Source organism: Nomascus leucogenys, chromosome 6 (genome assembly GCF_006542625.1).
Source record: "Nomascus leucogenys isolate Asia chromosome 6, Asia_NLE_v1, whole genome shotgun sequence".
Classification (NCBI taxonomy): Eukaryota; Metazoa; Chordata; class Mammalia; order Primates; family Hylobatidae; genus Nomascus; species Nomascus leucogenys.
In genome coordinates, this window is record NC_044386.1 from 47,206,394 (window position 1) to 47,226,439 (window position 20,046).

At 35.4% G+C, this 20,046-nt stretch overlaps 1 protein-coding gene across 2 annotated transcripts in view; it reads right to left on the reverse strand.

Moving 5' to 3' along the window:
- The window catches only part of UNC13C (unc-13 homolog C), a 654,851-nt gene that overhangs the window by 475,346 nt on the left and 159,459 nt on the right, over window positions 1–20,046 (reverse strand). For both annotated transcript variants that reach the window (XR_004030428.1, XM_030814067.1), the window contains exons 3-4: window positions 14,027–14,049; window positions 13,383–13,447 (exon numbers count right to left, since the gene is read on the reverse strand). Coding sequence is in view for 1 of the 2 variants with exons in the window: in XM_030814067.1 (XP_030669927.1) it covers window positions 13,383–13,447; window positions 14,027–14,049 (88 nt within the window). In the remaining variant the exon portion in view is untranslated. The remainder of the gene's footprint in view (window positions 1–13,382; window positions 13,448–14,026; window positions 14,050–20,046) is intronic.

The following is a 20,046-nucleotide window of genomic DNA, read 5'->3' on the forward strand; positions in this document are numbered from 1 at the left end:
TGTCCAGCTTCTCTATTCTCAGACGCTGTGCAAACCGATGAAAGCAAACATATACATTGGAAAGAGATTTTGCAGATGTCACACTGGACAAATCTGAGTCCCAGCTCTAGCCTGGAAAGGATACTCTGTTACATGTAATCCGTGGTTTCCTTGACACTTGCACTACAGCTTTGTATCTCCCACACTTGATACAATAAATGTAACTTATTGTTAAACGTGGGGAACCTTCTAAATTATAAGATTCTGTAGCTGTCACTCTGTGACTCTGGAATAACTGTTTCAAGTATTGTTTCCTGAAGAGGTCTTTATATGTAAAGATTATAGGGCAGATGATGTCATCTTGTATAAAAAGATGTATACAGATGATTCTCAGCAGTGATGGCTTCTACAAATCCCCTGGTTTGGCCTTTCCTACCTGGCACCTTAGAGTCTAAGCCTCAAGATAATGAGTAGGAGTTACAGTGATGCTTATCATGGTTGACAGAGTTGTGTAAAAATTCTCAAAGCAAGAAAGATGCCTGCTATGCCTGAGTGCACCTGCTTCTGGAGACTAATGTCTTTCTAAAAATTAAGATTTTGGCAGATGATTCTGCCCTAGTTAATGAAAATCATACAATCTTGTGAATTTAAATCCATCAGTTTCTTCCCTGTCATTGTCACCATCACCCTGTAGTTATTGTTTGACCAGAATAACTGAGTCATTTTTCACAAGATGCAGGTATTTCAAATTACAGAAATATGTTATTCAAAGGTTAATATATTTAGTATCTTTGGTCAGGCATTCAAACTTTCAGCTTGCATTTTCCACTTCTTTCCTCCACATGATCGCACATACTACTGTCCATTTTCTTGCCTATGATGCAGCTTATGCTTTGTACTGCTTCCTGGTCTGCATTTTCTTTTCCATATCCACGTGTCAAAGTTGTATCCAAACATTTAAGCCCAATTTAATTCCACCTTCTCCATAAAGTCTGCACTGAGAACTCCAAGTCAGAAATACATCTTCTCTTAAATGTACAGAACACTTTCATTCACTCGTCTGGAAAGTAAATTACTCTTTATTCCATATTGCAACAGAGTAACTAGGTACTACTGAAAATGAGATTCTGATGTTTTCATGGCAATATCTATTTTTTCATTATTTAAAATACAAATAATTACATGGAAGTAAATATATGAAATGATATTCTATTTTCTCAAAATTGCGGAAAATATATAATTTGAAGAATATTTAATTGTGAATATACATGATTATAATCTATTGTTAAAAATGGCCTCAGTCACTCACTCCTCTTATAAAGAAAACAGAGCCTTATTTCCACATTCCTTGAATCTCAGTGCGACTTATGATGTGTTTTCACAATACAATGTGGCAAAAGTGATAGCTGTCAGTTTCAGTTTTGGATTCAAATGGACTTGCATGCTTCCACTTATTCCTTTAGAATCCTGTCACCGTCATATAATCAAGTTTGGTTTGGCCAGCTGGATGAAGAGTAACAGCCCAATTGCCCCTGCTCCAGAATAGCCAAAGAGCCACCAGAAATGTGAGCAATAGCCCCTGTTGGGCTGACCATACATGCATGAGTGAATGTAAACAAGACCCATGGATTCATTGTTTAAGCCACTGAGTTTTGGAGTGGTTTGTTGCATGGCAATATCTAACTGATACAGTTACTATATTATGATAGAATATAAAGATAGGACATTAAGATTGGAATAGGTTTTAAATAATCAAGCATCTGATATTTAAATTTCTTTTGCAATATTTCTAACAACTGAGCACCTAATTTATTTAAAAGTCTCCAGCAGTAGGAAACTTAGTATTTACAAAGACAGTTCTTATTATTGGAAATATCTTCTTACATTGGTCAGAAGCCTGCCTATACACAGTTTCTTCAATGATCCATGTTCTGTCCACTGGGAAGCTCAGGACAATATAGTCCCTTTTATAACCTAATCTTTTAAATACTTAAAGACCTCTAACATGAATTCTCACTTGAACCTTCTCTTTTCTAGATTCATCGTGTAGGAAGGCAAAGCCTCTGTCAGCATAGTTCCCTGAACAACTATGAAGATGAAAGTGCATCCTCCTCCTCGTATCTATTTGCATTGAAAATGTTGCATGCTTAAATTCTGAAAAATAAGGGGAAAAATGGAAATGTTGCATGGATGAGAAATAACATTTTATTTAATTAATATACTGAAATTTGGTAGTTGTTCATTACTGTATCATAACTTAGGTTATCTTGGTTAACATACTATTTATACTTCACCTTGTTAGTTTCAGATCATTGTTGTAATATGCTAAGATCTTTTAGACATTAATTCCATTATTAATATACTAGCTATTTTCCCAGGTATATATCACCCTTAAATTGTATAAGTATGTATTTTATATTTTTTATCTTTTCCAATTAAAAACAATCTAAGTCCATATTCATGGATTGGAAAATGTAATATTGCTAAAATGTCCATACTACCCAAAGCAATCTACAGATTCAAAGCAACATGTATCAAAATACCAAAAGAAAGTAGATTGTTGGATAACAGAGGCCAGGAAGAATACAGAGGAGGTGGGGAAGAAGAGAGGTTAATAGGTACAAAAATATAGTTAGATGGAGGAAATAAGACCTAGTGCTCAATAAATCAGTCGAGTGACTACAACAATATATAATTTATTATATATTTCAAAATAGCTAGTAGAGGATAATTTGAATATTCCAGGCATAAATAAAAACATTTAAGGTAATGAGTATTTCAATTACCCTGGTTTAATTATTACACATTATATGAACGAATCAAAATACCACAGGTACCCCTAAAATATGTACCTCTATTATACACCAATTTTTAAAAATCAATGTAAAGGCAATTCCTGAGGCATTTCAATAAGAGCCACCCCTGAGTACAATATCAATCATGAATTATCACACCTTGGGTCCAGTCATTCAACCTATTATTAGTTTATCTAGGTCATATTTTTCTAGGATATATCCTGAAATTCCTTTGCAAATATATTTTTGAAATCTAGAAATATATCTACATTTATTTGGTACATATACTTAGAAACCTTTTCAGATCAATACATAATGTAATGTTAAAATATAACGTAAGTGTACAGTACAATATTTAACAGAACAAATCCAGAAATGAGCATTATTGATTTGTAAAATTGTATCAATTTGGCATAATAGCAAAGCAGGCCGGGCGCGGTGGCTCACGCTTGTAATCCCAGCACTTTGGGAGGCCGAGGCGGGCGGATCACGAGGTCAGGAGATTGAGACCACGGTGAAACCCCGTCTCTACTAAAAATACAAAAAATTAGTCAGGCGTGGTGGCGGGCGCCTGTAGTCCCAGCTACTGGGAGAGGCTGAGGCAGGAGAATGGCGTGAACCCGGGAGGCGGAGCTCGCAGTGAGCCGAGATCGCGCCACTGCACTCCAGCCTGGGCGACAGAGCGAGACTCCGTCTCAAAAAAAAAAAAAAAAAAGCAAAGCAATCAAATTCTGGAGTCAGGTAGATCTAGTTCAGATCTCAGCACTGATACTGTCACTGATCTTGATATTTGCTTAGTGTCTGGATTCCTAAATTATCTCATCTGTAAAATATGAATAATAATTATCATACCTACCTCAAAAAGTTGCTACAATAATTAAAGGAAGTAATGCTAAACAATGCTCAGATATGGGTCTGTTATATTACAACATTTCAAAAAGTATTACTTATAATAATTATGAATTTGAGATATACCATTTTTAAATGACATCTAAAGTGTTGCTTAATTATTTTATTTTATATTCTTTCTAAATGTTAAGACAGACTAAAAACTAAGAACTGTTAATCTGCTAGTCTTAGATAGATTTTGTCATATCTGAAAATATGGATTACAGTGCAGTTCCTGGAGCAAACTGTTCCATATTTAAGAAAGTATATGGATTAAGCAAACTTGTTACTTTAAATAAGAAGTGAGTAATTATTTACAAGTTTATAGCAGCAGCAGCACAGATTTTTAGCAGTGATTATTTTATCGTTCTCTCGCACTACTATATAGTCTGTCTATAAGAGGGAATCTATGTCATCTACCTTCATGGAATAAGGTACTTTTTCATTAAAAGATACCTAAAAACATACTCTATATATGCTTCATTGGAAAATACAATTATCACCCTCAGTGTTCCTCTTTTTTTTTTTTTCTCTAAGACTTTTATACATATTAGATGTGCTCAACAGCCATATCAATTACAGCTTGGAAAGAACCAGTAGGTATAGGAACCACAGTATTTCTTACACTTTCCATCTTATTTAGTGGGGTTATTTTCAGTGTTTCCCAGCTAATAGCTGGTAATTTTCTAACACAAGTGATTATTCTGCTCAATGTAACAGATGATATTTTCTGTAGTTACTAAACTTGCACCACTTTAAGACTCACGACTCAAACGCTGTCTTCATAAAGGATGTATCAGTGATTTTAATTTGCTACTCTTCAAACTCAAGAATATCTGGAAGGCATTAGAAGATTAAGCTTGACTCTGATGTAGCCAAGATTTGTTAATTTCCTCATAAATTTAAGCCCTAGAGACTTAGGGGTCATGATTAAGAATCTGGCATAGAAAGAGCTGAAATGTATACTAATATATAAATGTTGGATAAGCAAATTGAACACAGAGAAGGAAATGCGTTTACTTTTTTCTCATCAACAAATATACTGTCTTCAAGTTTCTTAACTAGCAATTTCATTTTTCTGGGGCTGGATTGGCCCCGCTAGCTGCTATATTAAGTTGGCACTCCTGTGATACTCAAACCCAGAAGTGAGTACCAACACTGGCTTGAGGTATAGACGCTGGAGTGAGAAAAAAAAATTGTGAATGAGTTCATGAGGGTGAGGGGATAGAAGTAGTACTATGCTTAAGCTTATGTTGATGGCCTTAGTTTTCTAATTGAGAAAAGGCTGGCTTTGGGAGTTGGATGTGTGATGAAACTTATATCGCTAATATGGAGATGGTCTTACCAAATGCTAGTCCTTTGGAAGTGCGTGATTTGGGGTTCTCTTAAAGTACATCTCAAATATTATGAGGTTGAGTTAGTGGCTCACAGAAATCAGGGAAAGGTAAATTTCCTATCGAGTGTGTTTTTATTGGCAGTCACCTAAAGATGAAAGGAAAAGCAGGCCCTTTCTAAGAAGCCAACCAGAGCTGTGTAGACCAATTATGGAAGGCTGCAGCGCCAAGAACTGGCTAAAGGAAAGTTGTCAGAATTGATGGCAGCTCTGATTTCCTTCCCCAAAGTAGAACCATTATCTGCATCGTGACTTGAAAGGGATCTTGATCTGAAATGTAAATGCTGGGCGCTGTGGCTCACTCCTATAATCCCAGCACTTTGGGAGGCCGAGGGTAGCAGATTGCCTGAGCTCAGGAGTTCGAAACCACCCTGGGCAACTTGGTGAAACCCCATCTCTACTAAAATACAAAAAAATTAGCCAGGCATGATGGCATGCACCTGTAATCCCATCTACTCGGGAGGCTGAAGCGGGAGAATCACTTTAGTCCAGAAGGCAGAGGTTGCAGTGAGCCGAGATCATGCCACTGCACTCCAGCGTGGGTGAGAGTGAGACTCCATCTCAGACAAAAAAAAGAATAAAAGAGTAGTTTTCATATAATGAGTAAAACTGGAGGTTCTCCTGGCTTACATGTACTAGGATTATCCTGAGGTTTCATAATCTTAAATACTATTAAATAATGGAAGTAAAAAATGTGATTTGGGGGAATAACTTTTTATGGTCAGCCTCCTAAAGCTCAGAAGATGGCCTCTATTACAATAGACATCAGGTTTCTTATATACGTGTGAGGATGGATGGACCTATTTTCTAATATTACCTGAAGATGGGGGAGTATTATACAGTATCCCTGATCAACTGTGGGTAATAGTCAAGTATTTTTTCCTGGGTTTATGGTCTACCACTGGGTAAGAAAGAATGGTAAGCTATAAACCCAAGCCAGAAAGTGAAATGATCAAAAAGGTGCCAATCTACAACTTGGTGAACTATGAGCTATTAGCAGCTTCAGGATGACAGCTCCATTTTCTTAATCTTCTGAGTCAGTTTTATGATTGTTTTGCCACCATAAATTTAGGAATAAAGTATGCCTAAAAGAAACTATTTAGAATCTACCCCAAGAAAACTATGGTTCAACTAAGCCTGGTTGAGAATATAGACAATAAAGTTTATCTTAATTTCATAGATGCTGTACCAAAGTATATTTCCCATTAAATGGGTCTGTGGTTGTGAGGTCTCATAGATACGCACATTGAAGTAGTCAGCCCAATGTTTGGTCTTTGTAGTTAATATCAAAAGCTAACCTAATGATCTTATGACTTTCTAAGTAGAGAAGATATCAAGTGCTCCTGAGACTAGAGAGAGATGGAGGTAGACCAAAATTAGATAGGCAGTCTTCTTGACCACAGGAAGCTAATGGCTCAGCAACCACTTCTTGATTCGTGGGTTTTAGAAAGTTGGCGGCCTTGTGGTTATCAGTTTTCCTAATTAAGAAACTCTCTGTCTAGATTAAGCCTTTGTGCATAGGACATTATGTGTTTGCTCTGCATGAGGACTGCAGACAGTGTGCTGAGCACTAACAGGCATGATACAATCAAGAGTCTGTGATTGGGCGTACTCCCTGAAGTCTCACATGAGGCTCCTTTCGAGCAGCTGCAACTGCCTTGTGGCATGATTGTGCCCAGCACTGGCCAAGAGATGTCAAGGGTTGTTTCTCCTGTAATAATTTAAGCAAGTCAACTTATTTTAAACTCCTTAGGAATTTGAAATCAAGTTGGAGGATAAGAATCTTGTTAAATCTATGCAACTTATCAAACTAATATATGCTACAAAACTGGTACAAAAAAATAGAAACACTAAAAACAGGGATAATACTTTACCATAGTAAAAAGAGAGAGAAATAGAAATCAAGAAATATATTCAAAGCCATGTGAAAAGAGCTATAAAGTTATCCTTTGGTATCCACAGGAGATTAGTTCCAGGATCCCCTGTCAGAGACCAAAATCTGCAGATACTCAACTGCCTTATATAAAATGGCACAGTATTTGTGTATTTCCTGTGCCCATCGTCCCATATACTTTAAATTATCTCTAAGTTACTTATATGACCAAATACAATGTAAATGCTATATTAACAGTTGTGATCTTGTATTTCTATTTGTATTTCTTATTGTTGCATTGCTATTTATTATTATTGCTTAGCATATTCTCAATCAACAGCTGTTTGAATCCACAGATGTAGAACCCACAGATACAGAGGGCCTACTGTCCTTTACATTTAAGAAAAACAAGAGTCATTAAAAATATTTAGGTAGAAAGGCCCGTGCTTTAAAGACATTGATCTTTAACAGTGTAGAGATTAGATTTAATGTAGAAGAAGAAATTAACAAAGGAAGATTGGTTAGAAGATCAGTCTCAGGAGATCAGTTTGCAACTGCCTAAGTGAAAGGTACTGAGGACCAAAACTAGATCAGTGGTAATGTGAATACAAATAAGTTGAAAAAATATGGGCATGATGACTCACTGGCTATACAATAATGAATTATGAAAGTGGGCCCTGTTTGCATCTGTTAACCCTTATAATAAGTAGAAATCTCTATTTCACTCTTACCTAACTCTATAGTGAACCCCTTCTATACCAAGTTCTCTGGAGGGAAAGGAAACTGTTCCCTAAAAATAATTAACTAAAAGGTCAAAGACCGTATTAGTCCATTTTCACACTGCTATAAAAACACAACATGAGACTGGGTAATTTACAAAGAAAAGAGATTTAACTGACTCACAGTTCTGCATGCCTGGGGAGGCCTCAGGAAATGTACAATCCTGGTAGAAGCCAAAGAGGAAGAAAGGCGTCCCTTACATGGCAGCAGGAGACAGAGAGCCAGGGGCAGGGGGAATTGCCAAACACTTTTAAAGCCTCGGATCTCATGAGAACGCCCTAGCATGAGAACAGCCTGGGGGAAACTGCCCCCCATGATCCAATCACCTCCCACCAGGTCCCTCCTTGACACATGGGGATTACAATTTGAGATGAGATTTAGGTGACAGAACCAAACCATATAAAAGACAAAGGCTCCTTCCTCCAAAGAGTGACCTGTCACCATGATTAAAGCCCTGTGTTATGTGGGGGCTGTCATTTTCTTAATATTTGGCAAACCTGGTTCAGAGCATGCAAGGATGGTGCTGTAGGGTAAATCGCTGACTGACTCAGAAGAAAGGGCAGTGGAAACAGCCCATGTCTAGGCTTAGGAGAATTTCTGACCCTTGAGAAATAGGGAAGTTATCTGAGGGAACAGGGAAGAATCGAATTAGTGGACTTGACAGGAAGAACTGAAATAAAAAGTTCTCAGCTATGAGAGAGAAGACTGCTGCAATGAGAAAAGTTAGGTGAAGAGCCCCTGGAGAGTAGGAACAACTTTATCTTCTATGCTAAGTGGAAGAATTTAGGCCCTGGCTAAACATGGAAGTCAAGACTATGAAAGAGGAAGAGAGTGTGAGGATAGTATGCAATCTCAACTTTATAGACAAATAAAAAAGCAGTGTCAGTACTGTGACAGAAAATTAAAAATATGTTAAGCCAGCTTTATTCATATGTTGAACAACCTAACTGACATTGAGTTCTACAACAGTAGCAAAAATGGGTATTTTAATCAAGGTAAAATTAAGAAAAACAATGGAATTGTGTAGGACTTTGGATGAAAATTGGCTTTTTCACATTTACCAAGATAGTTGTTCCTGGTGATAATTGAACAACCTTGGAAATCTCAGCATATATTTCTTATTAATATTTTTTTGGTAAATGTACCTGTTTGAAAATGAGGTCAAAATAGAAGCCTCTGTTTTAATTTAACAATATCTCAGTGTCCTTCCCTTCAACAGTGTCTCTTCATTTTTCTCTGTCTCTGCATTATTTCACTTCTGTAACCACTGCCTCTTTCCTGATAAGGTTCAATCATTCTGGTAGAGGTTGAACAGAAGTTACCAGCCTAGTTCAGAACCATGGACAGAGGAATTCCACATCGGCTCAAGGAACTTAGTGTCATGAGAACTGTACTGCAGAGATGAACTTCAATGACAAGTGAAGAAAGAAAATAAAGATGATAATATCCTCCCCAAATTGTTTTTCCCTAATCCCACCATTGTTTTATAGACTTGCCCAAATTGTGGTGCATGCAAGTCTGGTGCTTTGAGAATAGACACACACACACACACACACACACACACACACACACACACACACCTTGCAATGCTTCTTATAATTCAACCACTGTTTTATAGACTTGTGGTACTTTCAGAATACACACACACACACACACACACACACACACACACCTTGTGATGCTTCTTATAATTCAACCAGTGGAGTTCTAACTACAAATGTCAAGGGAAAGGTAAACTTAAGTCATATACAATCAAAGCACCAAAGCAGTGTTATTCTAATTAAAAACGTGTTTCACATTTGGAGAAGGTACTCATGTGACTTTGTTCACTATCATTGAATAAAAGTAGCTTCATCAGGCCAGGCGCAGTGGCTCATGCCTGCAATCCCAGCACTTTGGGAGGCCGAGGCGGGCAGATCACGAGGTCAGGAGATCGAGACCATCCTGGCTAACACGGTGAAACCCCGTCTCTACTAAAAATACAAAAAATTGGCCAGGCGTGGTGGAGGGCGCCTGTAGTCCCAGCTACTCAGGAGGCTGAGGCAGGAGAATGGCATGAACCCGGGAGGCAGAGCTTGCAGTGAGCAGAGATTGTGCCACTGCACTCCAATCTGGGCAACAGAGTGAGACTCTGTCTCAAAAAAAAAAAAAAAAAGTAGTTTCATCAAACTGATGCTGGGTAACTGCCATGGGCATGTATCACTCAGATATCCCTTAGAGAGAATCTGCTGCAGGATAGTTGGGTAAAAGCCTCCAGCTGCCACAGCTCCAGTATCCACTGCAGCATTCACCCCAAGGCTACACCCTCCCCAAGCTGCTCCCAACCAATGGCTAAACTTAGTGGAGATAATAGAGCTGGCTACTTGTACCCAATGAAAGACTCCTCTAATAAGCAAACTTTCCTCTCCATTTGTCTGAATGACTTTCTTTTAGCCTCATTATAGTCAATTTCAGGCTTTTCATACTCAATTCTCCTTCCTGCTCCACATACTTTTGCAAATGTAAGAACTGTGTCATGGTCCAAAGGCTTTTCTCATCTACTTCTGCTACCTCTCCATTTTATCTTTGAGACATTTCTGCCCAGTAAACCTCTTGTACTTTTCATATTGAGTTGCTGTGTGCTTTCTGTATGACTCTTTGCTTATGTAGATGACAAAAGTTAACAAAATCTTATAAAACCAATAAAGGGTATAAATGTTAAATTCATTGGTTTCATCAAAACATGTATCCTTCCCACTTTCTCTTGCTCCTTTTATTTTTCTGTCACCTCTTCTCTGTCCCTCTTCCAGTTTTTCCCCAGAGCCTGTCTGAACTTTTATTGTGACAGATAGGAAAAACAGAATGAAATTTGCCATGTCTTTTCTGGCAACACTTACAGGAAATGTACAGAGAGCTAAGCAGAAATCAGAAAGCAGAATTATTAATTTCATTATCTGGTTTCAGTGTATATAGTTTATTAATTTGGTTTTAGTGTGTATAGATTATTCTCTCATTGACACTTGAGTAAACTAAGGGAAGGATGAATGTCATTTGGCTCTCAAACGATTGGGGATGGCGAAGGTAGAAAAGTGAAAGATTTAGCAGCATTGTAATAGAAGAGCAATGACTCCGTATTTCAAAAGTCTGCCCCAGTCATAGTTTTTCAGGAAAATAGAAGTTGTGATATTTAAATAGTATTTCATTTTATTTAAAAAATATATTCTAAAATATTTATAGAAAAAGTAAAATAAGCACATCTTTCTGAAAGAGCTTGTGATTGAAGGCTCATATGTAAATGTACCCTTCAGGTTCTTTAAGAGAAAATAAGCATTCAGGCAATGACAAATTCTCCTGATGACTGAAAATTATCACCCCCTTCCCATATATCACAGTTCCAAAATCCCTTAGAAAGTCGTTGAAAGAGGCATTTTCAGAAAACGTAACAATGTGGAAAGATCTATTCGAAATGCAGAGAGGAACTATTTTAGCCAGACATTTCTACTGCATGTGCTTAACAAAAGCATGGATGTAGATTCACTCTGTTGCTCTGGCAAGGATCAAGTCCACATTCAGACATGAGTTAGCAAATCAAATTTTTACAAAGTGATAGATGCTGTAGGCGAGGGGGAGGTGCAGAATCTATGACATCATAAACTCAGATAAACCTCCAGGTGCATGACATTATGTCCCAACATTTTTCATAACTAAACTAGAATTCAACTTAATGATTTCCTAAGACAACCATTTTATTTAGTTGTCAAATTATTATTGCTGGCAAACTTAAAGACACAGTATTTGTGGTGTTGTAGTAGAGAGAGTAGTCTATTCACTACCTTAATATCTCTGAATAATTCATAGTGATCTTTCACCACAGCTGGTTTTATAACTCATTTAAATTACTATAACATTAGAATATGAATGAGTGTAATTCTTCACATATTTCAAGGACATTGAAGTTAGAGATGTAACAGAAATAACATCTTAATCACTTCTATTTGGAAAAATCAAAATAAAAATGATACATATCTATTAATTTGTAGGAGCTTTACATTTAAAACTTTAAATCTTACAAATATTTTATTTAAAATAAGTAACATGTGGATGTATTTAATAACAAACTGATTTTCAAAAAATGAGTGTATTATAAAACAGAACTGTGAAACTTTTTGCCTAGATAAAAAAACTAAAACATGGCTCTAAATTTTGCTTCTATTTATACTGTACATAAATGTATTCAAATTTCAACATTTATGAAACATCTAATACACATATACATATATATGTACATATATTTAAATTATTTGCCAGGCACGGTGGCTCATGCATGTAATCCCAGCACTTTGGAGGCCAAGGTGGGTGGATCGCCTGAGCTCATGAGCTCAAGACCAGCCTGAACAACATGGCAAAACCCGGTCTCAATTTTAAAACAAAAATCTATATAAATAGATAGATATTTAATTATATCGATGTCTCTCTATATTCATATATAAGGAGGTATATATGAATATATAAACTGTGTATAAACATTGGTCCACAAATTACCTTTTAAAATCTATTGTGATATATTTACCATAGTATCTATAATTATGTCATAATTTACAATTATGAATTAGAAATAATTTTGAAAACCCACCAATAGAAGAATAAAACATGTTGTATGAATGTTTTCAAATATTTGCATCACTTCAAAATAATAAAGTAGAAAATTTGGCAAGGCATTTGTTATTAAATGGAAAAAAAGAAAACGGCAAGTTGCAGAGGCAATGTAGCATGTAAATTGAGATTACAGGCTCTGGAATTGGATTAACTGAGCTTGAATACTGACTTTGTCACTCACTAGCTGTCTTAAGGAAACGTCTCTTAAGTGCTTTGTGGATTGGTTTCTTCATTTGTAAAATTAGAGTCAAAATAGTACTTACCTCATACGGCCATTGTAAAGGTTAAGTGAGTCATTATGTATAGAACAATTTTAACAGCACTAGATACAAAGTCAGCATTAAATTCATGCTTATTTATTTACACAGAGTGGACTGTTTTATGTTAAAATGCAAAAAAAAAACACATTGCAAAACTACTTATATGAACATAGATATGTACTGCAAACATGCAGAAAAATGCCTATGAACATTCATGCCACACTGATACCAGTGTGTATGTAACTTTTAACATTAAAGACGAGGCTGCTTAAATTTTTTACATAGAAAATAAATTTCATACATTATTTTTGTGATTAAATTTTAAATACTTTGATACTTATGTTAAGTGTAAGACTATGCAACTATGAAAAATAATAGTAGAGATTACATTCATTGAGTTGACAGGAAAAATGTTCATGCACATATATCATTAAGTGCAAACAAGCACATTGAAAGAGAGCATTAATTGTATCAATATGAATTCATTCACATAAAATTATGTGGTTCTATTTGGGTATGTATTCATAATGTTAACAAACTGGTTAGGTGATTTTGACTTATATATATATAATCATATATATTCATATTTTTAGAATTGTTTTACAGTTAACATGTATTATTTTTTTAAGAAAACACTATAATGTCGACTTCATTGTGGAATGAAGTAACAATGAGGCTAGCTAATCATGCAGCATCTTGTATTCAAAGCATATGTGTTGAGAACACAGCCAAGTGCCATCTATGAATGGAATAAATTAGAAAGGTATGAAGGTACTTACCCACCACACACGGGGAGTGCAGAAAATTTGGAAGCCTCGAAATCATTGCCACTTACTATTCGAGCCTTAAATGAAGAGTGAGAGAAAAACAAAACAAACAGGCTTTTAGCATACTACAGTTTTATGTACATGAAATCGGGACACAGTTCAGCTGCACTACACACGTAACACCTACTATGACAGATGCTAAGCAGGGTCAGCTCCAAGTCAAAGCTACTGTGTTTTTATGAGTAGAGGTTTTGAAATTAGCTGTCAGCATTTAAACAAATGCACTGGCAGAGTCCAGGAAAATATATCATATTCCAAGTACTATTTGCCCTTAAAACTTGATATGTGCAGTGAAGATCATGAATCAGTCAGAAAGGTCATGATTAGCCAGACTTAAGAAAAGATGCTGTGTTTGACAGTAGCAGACCCCTAGGTTGGCAAGTATAGCTAAGGTAAGCGCAGCTGGCAAGGTGTGACCTCTCCATAAGTGCAACATATCAGGGGCACACTTAAAGGACAACCAAATAATGGAAAGCTGGGATAACATGCACATTTCAAAACTAAAACAGAGGAATCAAACAGGTCTAATATGTCACAAACAAACATGTACAAAAGACAAGATCCCTCAGGAGGGAAGAATAAGTATGATTTAAAACCTTTTCATCCACAGAACTGCTATCTGAAAGAGAATCAGGAAAAGAAGGGATAAATGTTAGATGTAGTACTTTTCAAGAAATCATTTAAACATATACATGAACAGAGTGTTAATATGTTACATTGTTTAAAATTATAAATAAACAAGAGTTTCAAGGTTGAGCCCAAGGGTATAAGGATAGCTGGTTCTCATAATTTAAAGTGCAGGGAAATGTAATAGAATGCTTGAAAAGTATAAAAGTGATTACAGGATTTAATGAAGGACAATGTGTTATATTAAGAAAAGAACACAGTTGAAGAATCAGAAGTCCTGGGCTCCAGCTGAGGCTCTGCCACTTACTAGACGCATTGGGTAAGCTACCAAACTCTTTGAAGTCAAGAGCCTGGATCCAACTCTGTAATATGATCACAAATACTTTGACTAATTGCCTCGCAATGTTGTTGATAGAATTAATTGAGATCAATATTTGGGAAAGTAAACCTCAGATGGCTCTATAGATAAAAGTTGTTTTATTAAGAGATTATATATTTATGGCTTCTCATATCATAGAGTTTACGAGCTAAAAGATTAAGTTGATTCCATCTTACACATAAGAAAACTGATGCCTAAAGAGGTTAAGTGACTTGATTAAGATCACAAAGCTAGTAAATGGCAGAAGAGGGACACAAATCCAGGGCTCCTGATCTCCCATCTGGTGCTCTTTATATCTAATGTTTCAGGTGAGCTGAACAGAACAGTGAAGGGTGCTTGGTCTACAGCCTTCAGACGCAACTTAAGATAAAACATAGGGCCAACATTTTCCAGGTCCAACTGCTCATGGACCCAAGGAGATGGAGAATGGACTACTGTGTCATCATTTTCTAAACACAGGTTTAAATTTGCCTGGTCATAGGATAGAGTCTATTACTACCTTACACAGTACTATTGCTCTGAAACTCATTAATTCATCTTTGCTTGTTAGCATAAAACTGGAGAAACTTCTCTATGGATACAAGTCGGCAAAATGCTAGAGCTGGAGTGACACTGGAGTTTACTTAGTTCAAATCCCTTGTTTATATAAATGAGCACTGGAAAGATTAAAATTTGTCCAAGGTCATGTAGCTCAATGGTGACCCTTACTGATGAAAATCCGAAATGCGTTACTTTTCTTGACTCATTAAGTATAGGCTGCTTAACTGTCATAAGTAAATATTTCGGTGCAGATTTTACAGTATCTCAGGGTTCTATCTCCAAATGCAAAACAGGGTAAAATGTATTGTGAAGTAATAAAAGATAAATCTTATTTATGGCCATAATTATTTTAAAATACTATATAAAATAAATAAAATTTAGCATTATTGCAGAATAATATACCATATTCAAGAAAATTGTACCCAAAGTATCAAATAATGGAATGTCTAATTTAATATGACATATCAATTGGCCAGAAAATAGATATCTTAATTTTCATAGGGAGCAAAAGTCATCTGATAAAAAATCAAAACCTTCTAGTCGTTCAAAACCTCCTTAAAAGAGGATTATAATGGGTCTTCTTTAAGTTTAATATGTTAAAAAAGTATTATATATACTATTACAGTCAGCAATTTATGTGTGAAATAGTAGGGCATTTCTATGATCATTAAAAGCAAACGAAACTGTCCAAAAGCATCATTTTCACTTCTTCCTGAAAATTCTGGCCTATATATTAAAACTAATGAAAATAAACTATATAATTATTAGAAGGCAAAATAGAAAGTTATTTTTATAAGAATTATAATTTTATATCTAGTAATCAAAACATACAAAATCGCATGGAAAACTATTAAACAAAAGAGTCAACAGAGGAACTATATAGTCAACCCATAAACAAAATAATAATGTTATTTCCTATGCACTAGCAACTAGTTTGGAAAACAATGAAATAAGATCTGATTTCACATATGCAATATTTTGAATGAGTACTTTGTATTCATTATCTCCTGTTGATATTTGTCTTCCATCTCAACCATCCCACTAAATAAAGGTAATCTTAACAAGGTCATCAATTACTTTTCAGCTGTTAAATCTGGTAATACATCAGTTCTTTCAATGTTTCATTCATTCACTGAACACATGTTTATTGCCAATGAAACTTTTTTGTTCACTTTGACTGCTTTCTTGTCTCCCTGCTGTATTCTTCCCTGAAATCTTTCTAAAAAAGATAAAATTATGTCACTCTCCTTCATAAAACCCACAAATGACACACAGTACCCTCATGAAAGAACATAAAATCCATGTGAAATGCAATCTCATCACTCATTATATCTCATTCACATCATAAACTTCAGTCACAATTACATTCTTGAAGTTCCATTTCTGTGCCATGTTCTTTGAAATCTATGTGCCTTTGCAGTGCTGTTTCCTCCCTGTGAAACAACTCTTCTCCATCCTCATTGAACTGACTGCCTGTTATGTCCCAAACCTAGCTGAAGCACAACCCCTGTTTCTGGAAACTTGTAACACTTCTCCCTGCTGTTGTCCTGGGTTCAATATTGTGCACTGTGCTTTCCTCTTTGCTAATCTTCATCCTTTGCCAGTTTCCTTATCTGCAATCCTTTCAGAATTTGAGCTCCTTGATGGTAGTCTGTTTTCTAATCTCTCTCTCTCCCTTTTTTTTACTCTTACCACATTCCCGAAATATAGGAGATGACCAATAACCATTTCTTAAATATTGGAATGGATAATTTTAATAAGCTACACCACTTCATGGAATATCTAAAAATCTGAATAATAGAAAATATTATTTCATTTTTCTATATAGTGATGATGAATTATAATCTAACAGATTTGTAGATTTGACAGTCAAAATCCTAATGGCAGATTGCTGTAACTTGAAATTTTACCAATTTTAAGTGTAACTGGATTAATAAACAAGTAAAAATATCTAAAATTTTGTAAAAGAAGCATTATGAGATGAATCTATAAAAGTATTAATAGTTTATAACAGCTAAAACAGTATGGTCCTGGCAAAATAACAGATTAAAAGTGAAACACAAAATATAATTAAGAAACCCTTATACTCAAGAATTTAATGACTAAGAAAACATTTTTTATCAAAGACAAAGAGAAGCACTAGTCAGTAAATGGTGCTCAGACAATAGGTTAAGTATCTATAATATTCATTTGTATCCTCATCTCATACATATGCCACCAAGTTCCACATACATTAAATATTTAAATATAGAATAATTAAAGGAAGAAAGACAAGTAAAAAGAGAAAGGAATATTTATTAAAACTTTGGAATGAGATTTTTAAATTTAGACTTCATAGATAATTGACAAATTAAAATGCAACAATGGTAAATGCACATACAAATTATCTATGTTACTAAAACTACAACAAATAATTAAAAAATTAATGAAGATTAAAGATATTGATTTTAATGATATTAAAAATAATTCCCAAGGCTGTTGAAATTATTAATCAAACCCTATCATGCATAGTTGATGAGCATGAAAATTTTAATAATATAAGTTAAAAAAATCTTTCATAACATGTCTATCAATAGACTGTTTTGATAGGAAAATTCCACTTTTGGAAACTGGTGCTAAGGAAATTATTTTTGTTATGGGTTGAATTGTGTCCCACCTCTCCCAATTTAAATGTTGAAGTCCTAACGTCTGTACATCACAGTGTGGACTTGTTTAGAAATAGGATCACTGCAGATGGAACTAGTTAAAACAGGCCATACCAGAGTAGGGTGGACTCATAATCCAATGTGACTGGTGTTCTTATAAAAAGGGGAAATTTGGGTCGGATGCAGTGGCTCACACCTGTAATCCTGGCACTTTGGGAGGCTGAGGCGGGCAGGTCATGAGGTCAGGAGTTTGAGACCAGCCTGGCCGACATGGTGAAACCCCGTCTCTACTAAAAATACAAAAATTAGCTGGACATGGTGGTGCGTGCCTGTAACCCCAGCTATTTGGGAGGCTGAGGCACAAGAATCGCTTGAACCCAGGAGGCGGAGGTTGCAGTGAGCCGAGATTGTGCCACTGCACTCCAGCCTGGTGACAGAGTGAGATGCCATCTCAAAAAAAAAAAAAAATTAGGGGAAATTTGGAGACATATGCACACACAATAATGTCAAGTAAAGATTAGTGATGCTTCCATAAGCCAAGCAACTCCCAGAAACTTGGGGAGAGGTCTCAATAGATTCTCCCCTAGTTCCTTCAGAGGGAGTATGGCCCTGCCAATACCTTGATAGTGAACGTCCAGCCTCTAGAACTCTGAGAATAAATTTCTGCTATTCTAAAGTCACTCAATTTTTGATATTATGTTATGGCAACCCTAGCAAACATACAATTTAAATACTAAAAAATGTGTTAAGATTGGCACTGTTTCATTATTTACTACAAAATATTGGAAAAGCACACATGATTAAATATAGAACTATGGGTTGAAAATTATGTTCTATGACTTTGATGCAATAATCTGTGACCATTAAAATCAATGCATTTAGAGGCTAAAAAAATATAGAAAATGTTTCTGATGTATAAAATAAAAATTAGGAAGTAACCTCATGTTTAAGGTTACTTGAGGTTATAAGGTGACTAAGTAAAAACAAAAACAGTTATATATAGATAAAGACTTGAAAAAATCACCATAACGTTATTAATCTTCAGTAATAGGTTAATATATTCATTCATATTCTCTTATGTTTTCCAAGATTCTGTTATTTAATAATCATATTGTTTAAAATATTTTAAAATGACACAATATTCTACCCAACAGCAGCAGAATATATATTCCTGTAGAGTGTAAATTTCGGAAAAGCCTTCAAGCCACAAAACACATCTTAACAAATTTAAACACTGAAATCATATCAAGTGTTTTTTCTGACCACAATATTTGAAAGTAGAAATCAATAACAGGAAGAATTTTAGAACATCCACAAATATGTGGAAATAAAACAACACACTCCTGAAGAACCAATGGGTCAAAGGTGAAATAAATAAATATTTAGAGACAAACAAAAATAGAAACACAACATATCAAAACTTACAGGATGTAGCAAAAGCACTTCTAAGAGGGATAAAGTAATAAATACCCACATTTAAAAGAAGATCTCAAATAACCTAAATTTTTACTTCACAGAACTAGATACAAAACAAAACAAAGCCCAATGTCAGCAGAACTAAGGAAATAATAAAGATTACAGAAGGAATAAATGAAATAGAGACTACAATGACAATGGAAAAGATAGATGAAACTAAGAGGGTTTTCTTTGAAAATGTAAAGAAAATTGTCAAACTCTTAGCTAGACTCACCAAGAAAATAAGAGAAATGTATCAAATAAATAAAATTATAAATGGAAGAGCAACATTACAACTGGTAGCACAAAACTACAAAGGATCTTAAGAGATCACTATGAATAATTACATGCCATCAAATTGAATAACCTGGAAGAAATGGATAAATTACTAGAACATACAACCTACCAATACTAAATCATAAAGAAAGAGAAAATCTGAGCAGACCAATAATGAGTAACAACACGGAAGTAGTCATCAATTATCTCTCAACAAAGAACAGCCCATTACAAGATAGCTTCATTGTGTGCCAAGATTTAACACCAATATTTCTCAAACTCTTCCAAAAAATTGAAGAGGAGATAATACTTATATCTCATTTTATGGGCCAGCATTACTCACACCAAAGCCAGACAAGGATTCTACAAGAAAATTACCAGCCACTATTCCTGATGAACATAGATGCAAAAAATCTTCAACAAAATGCTAGCAAACCAAATTCAATGGCATAGTAAAAGGATCATACACCATGATCAAATGGAATTTATCCTTGGGATGCAAGGATGTTTCAGTGAATGCAAATCAATAAATGGCATACACGGCTGGGTGCAGTGGCTGATGCCTGTGATCCAAACCCTTTGGGAGGCCCAAGTGGGCAGATCACTAGAGCCTAGGAGTTTAAGAATAGCCTGGGCAAGACCAGCAGGGGCAAGACACCATCTCTACTAAAAATACAAAAATTAGCCAAGCATG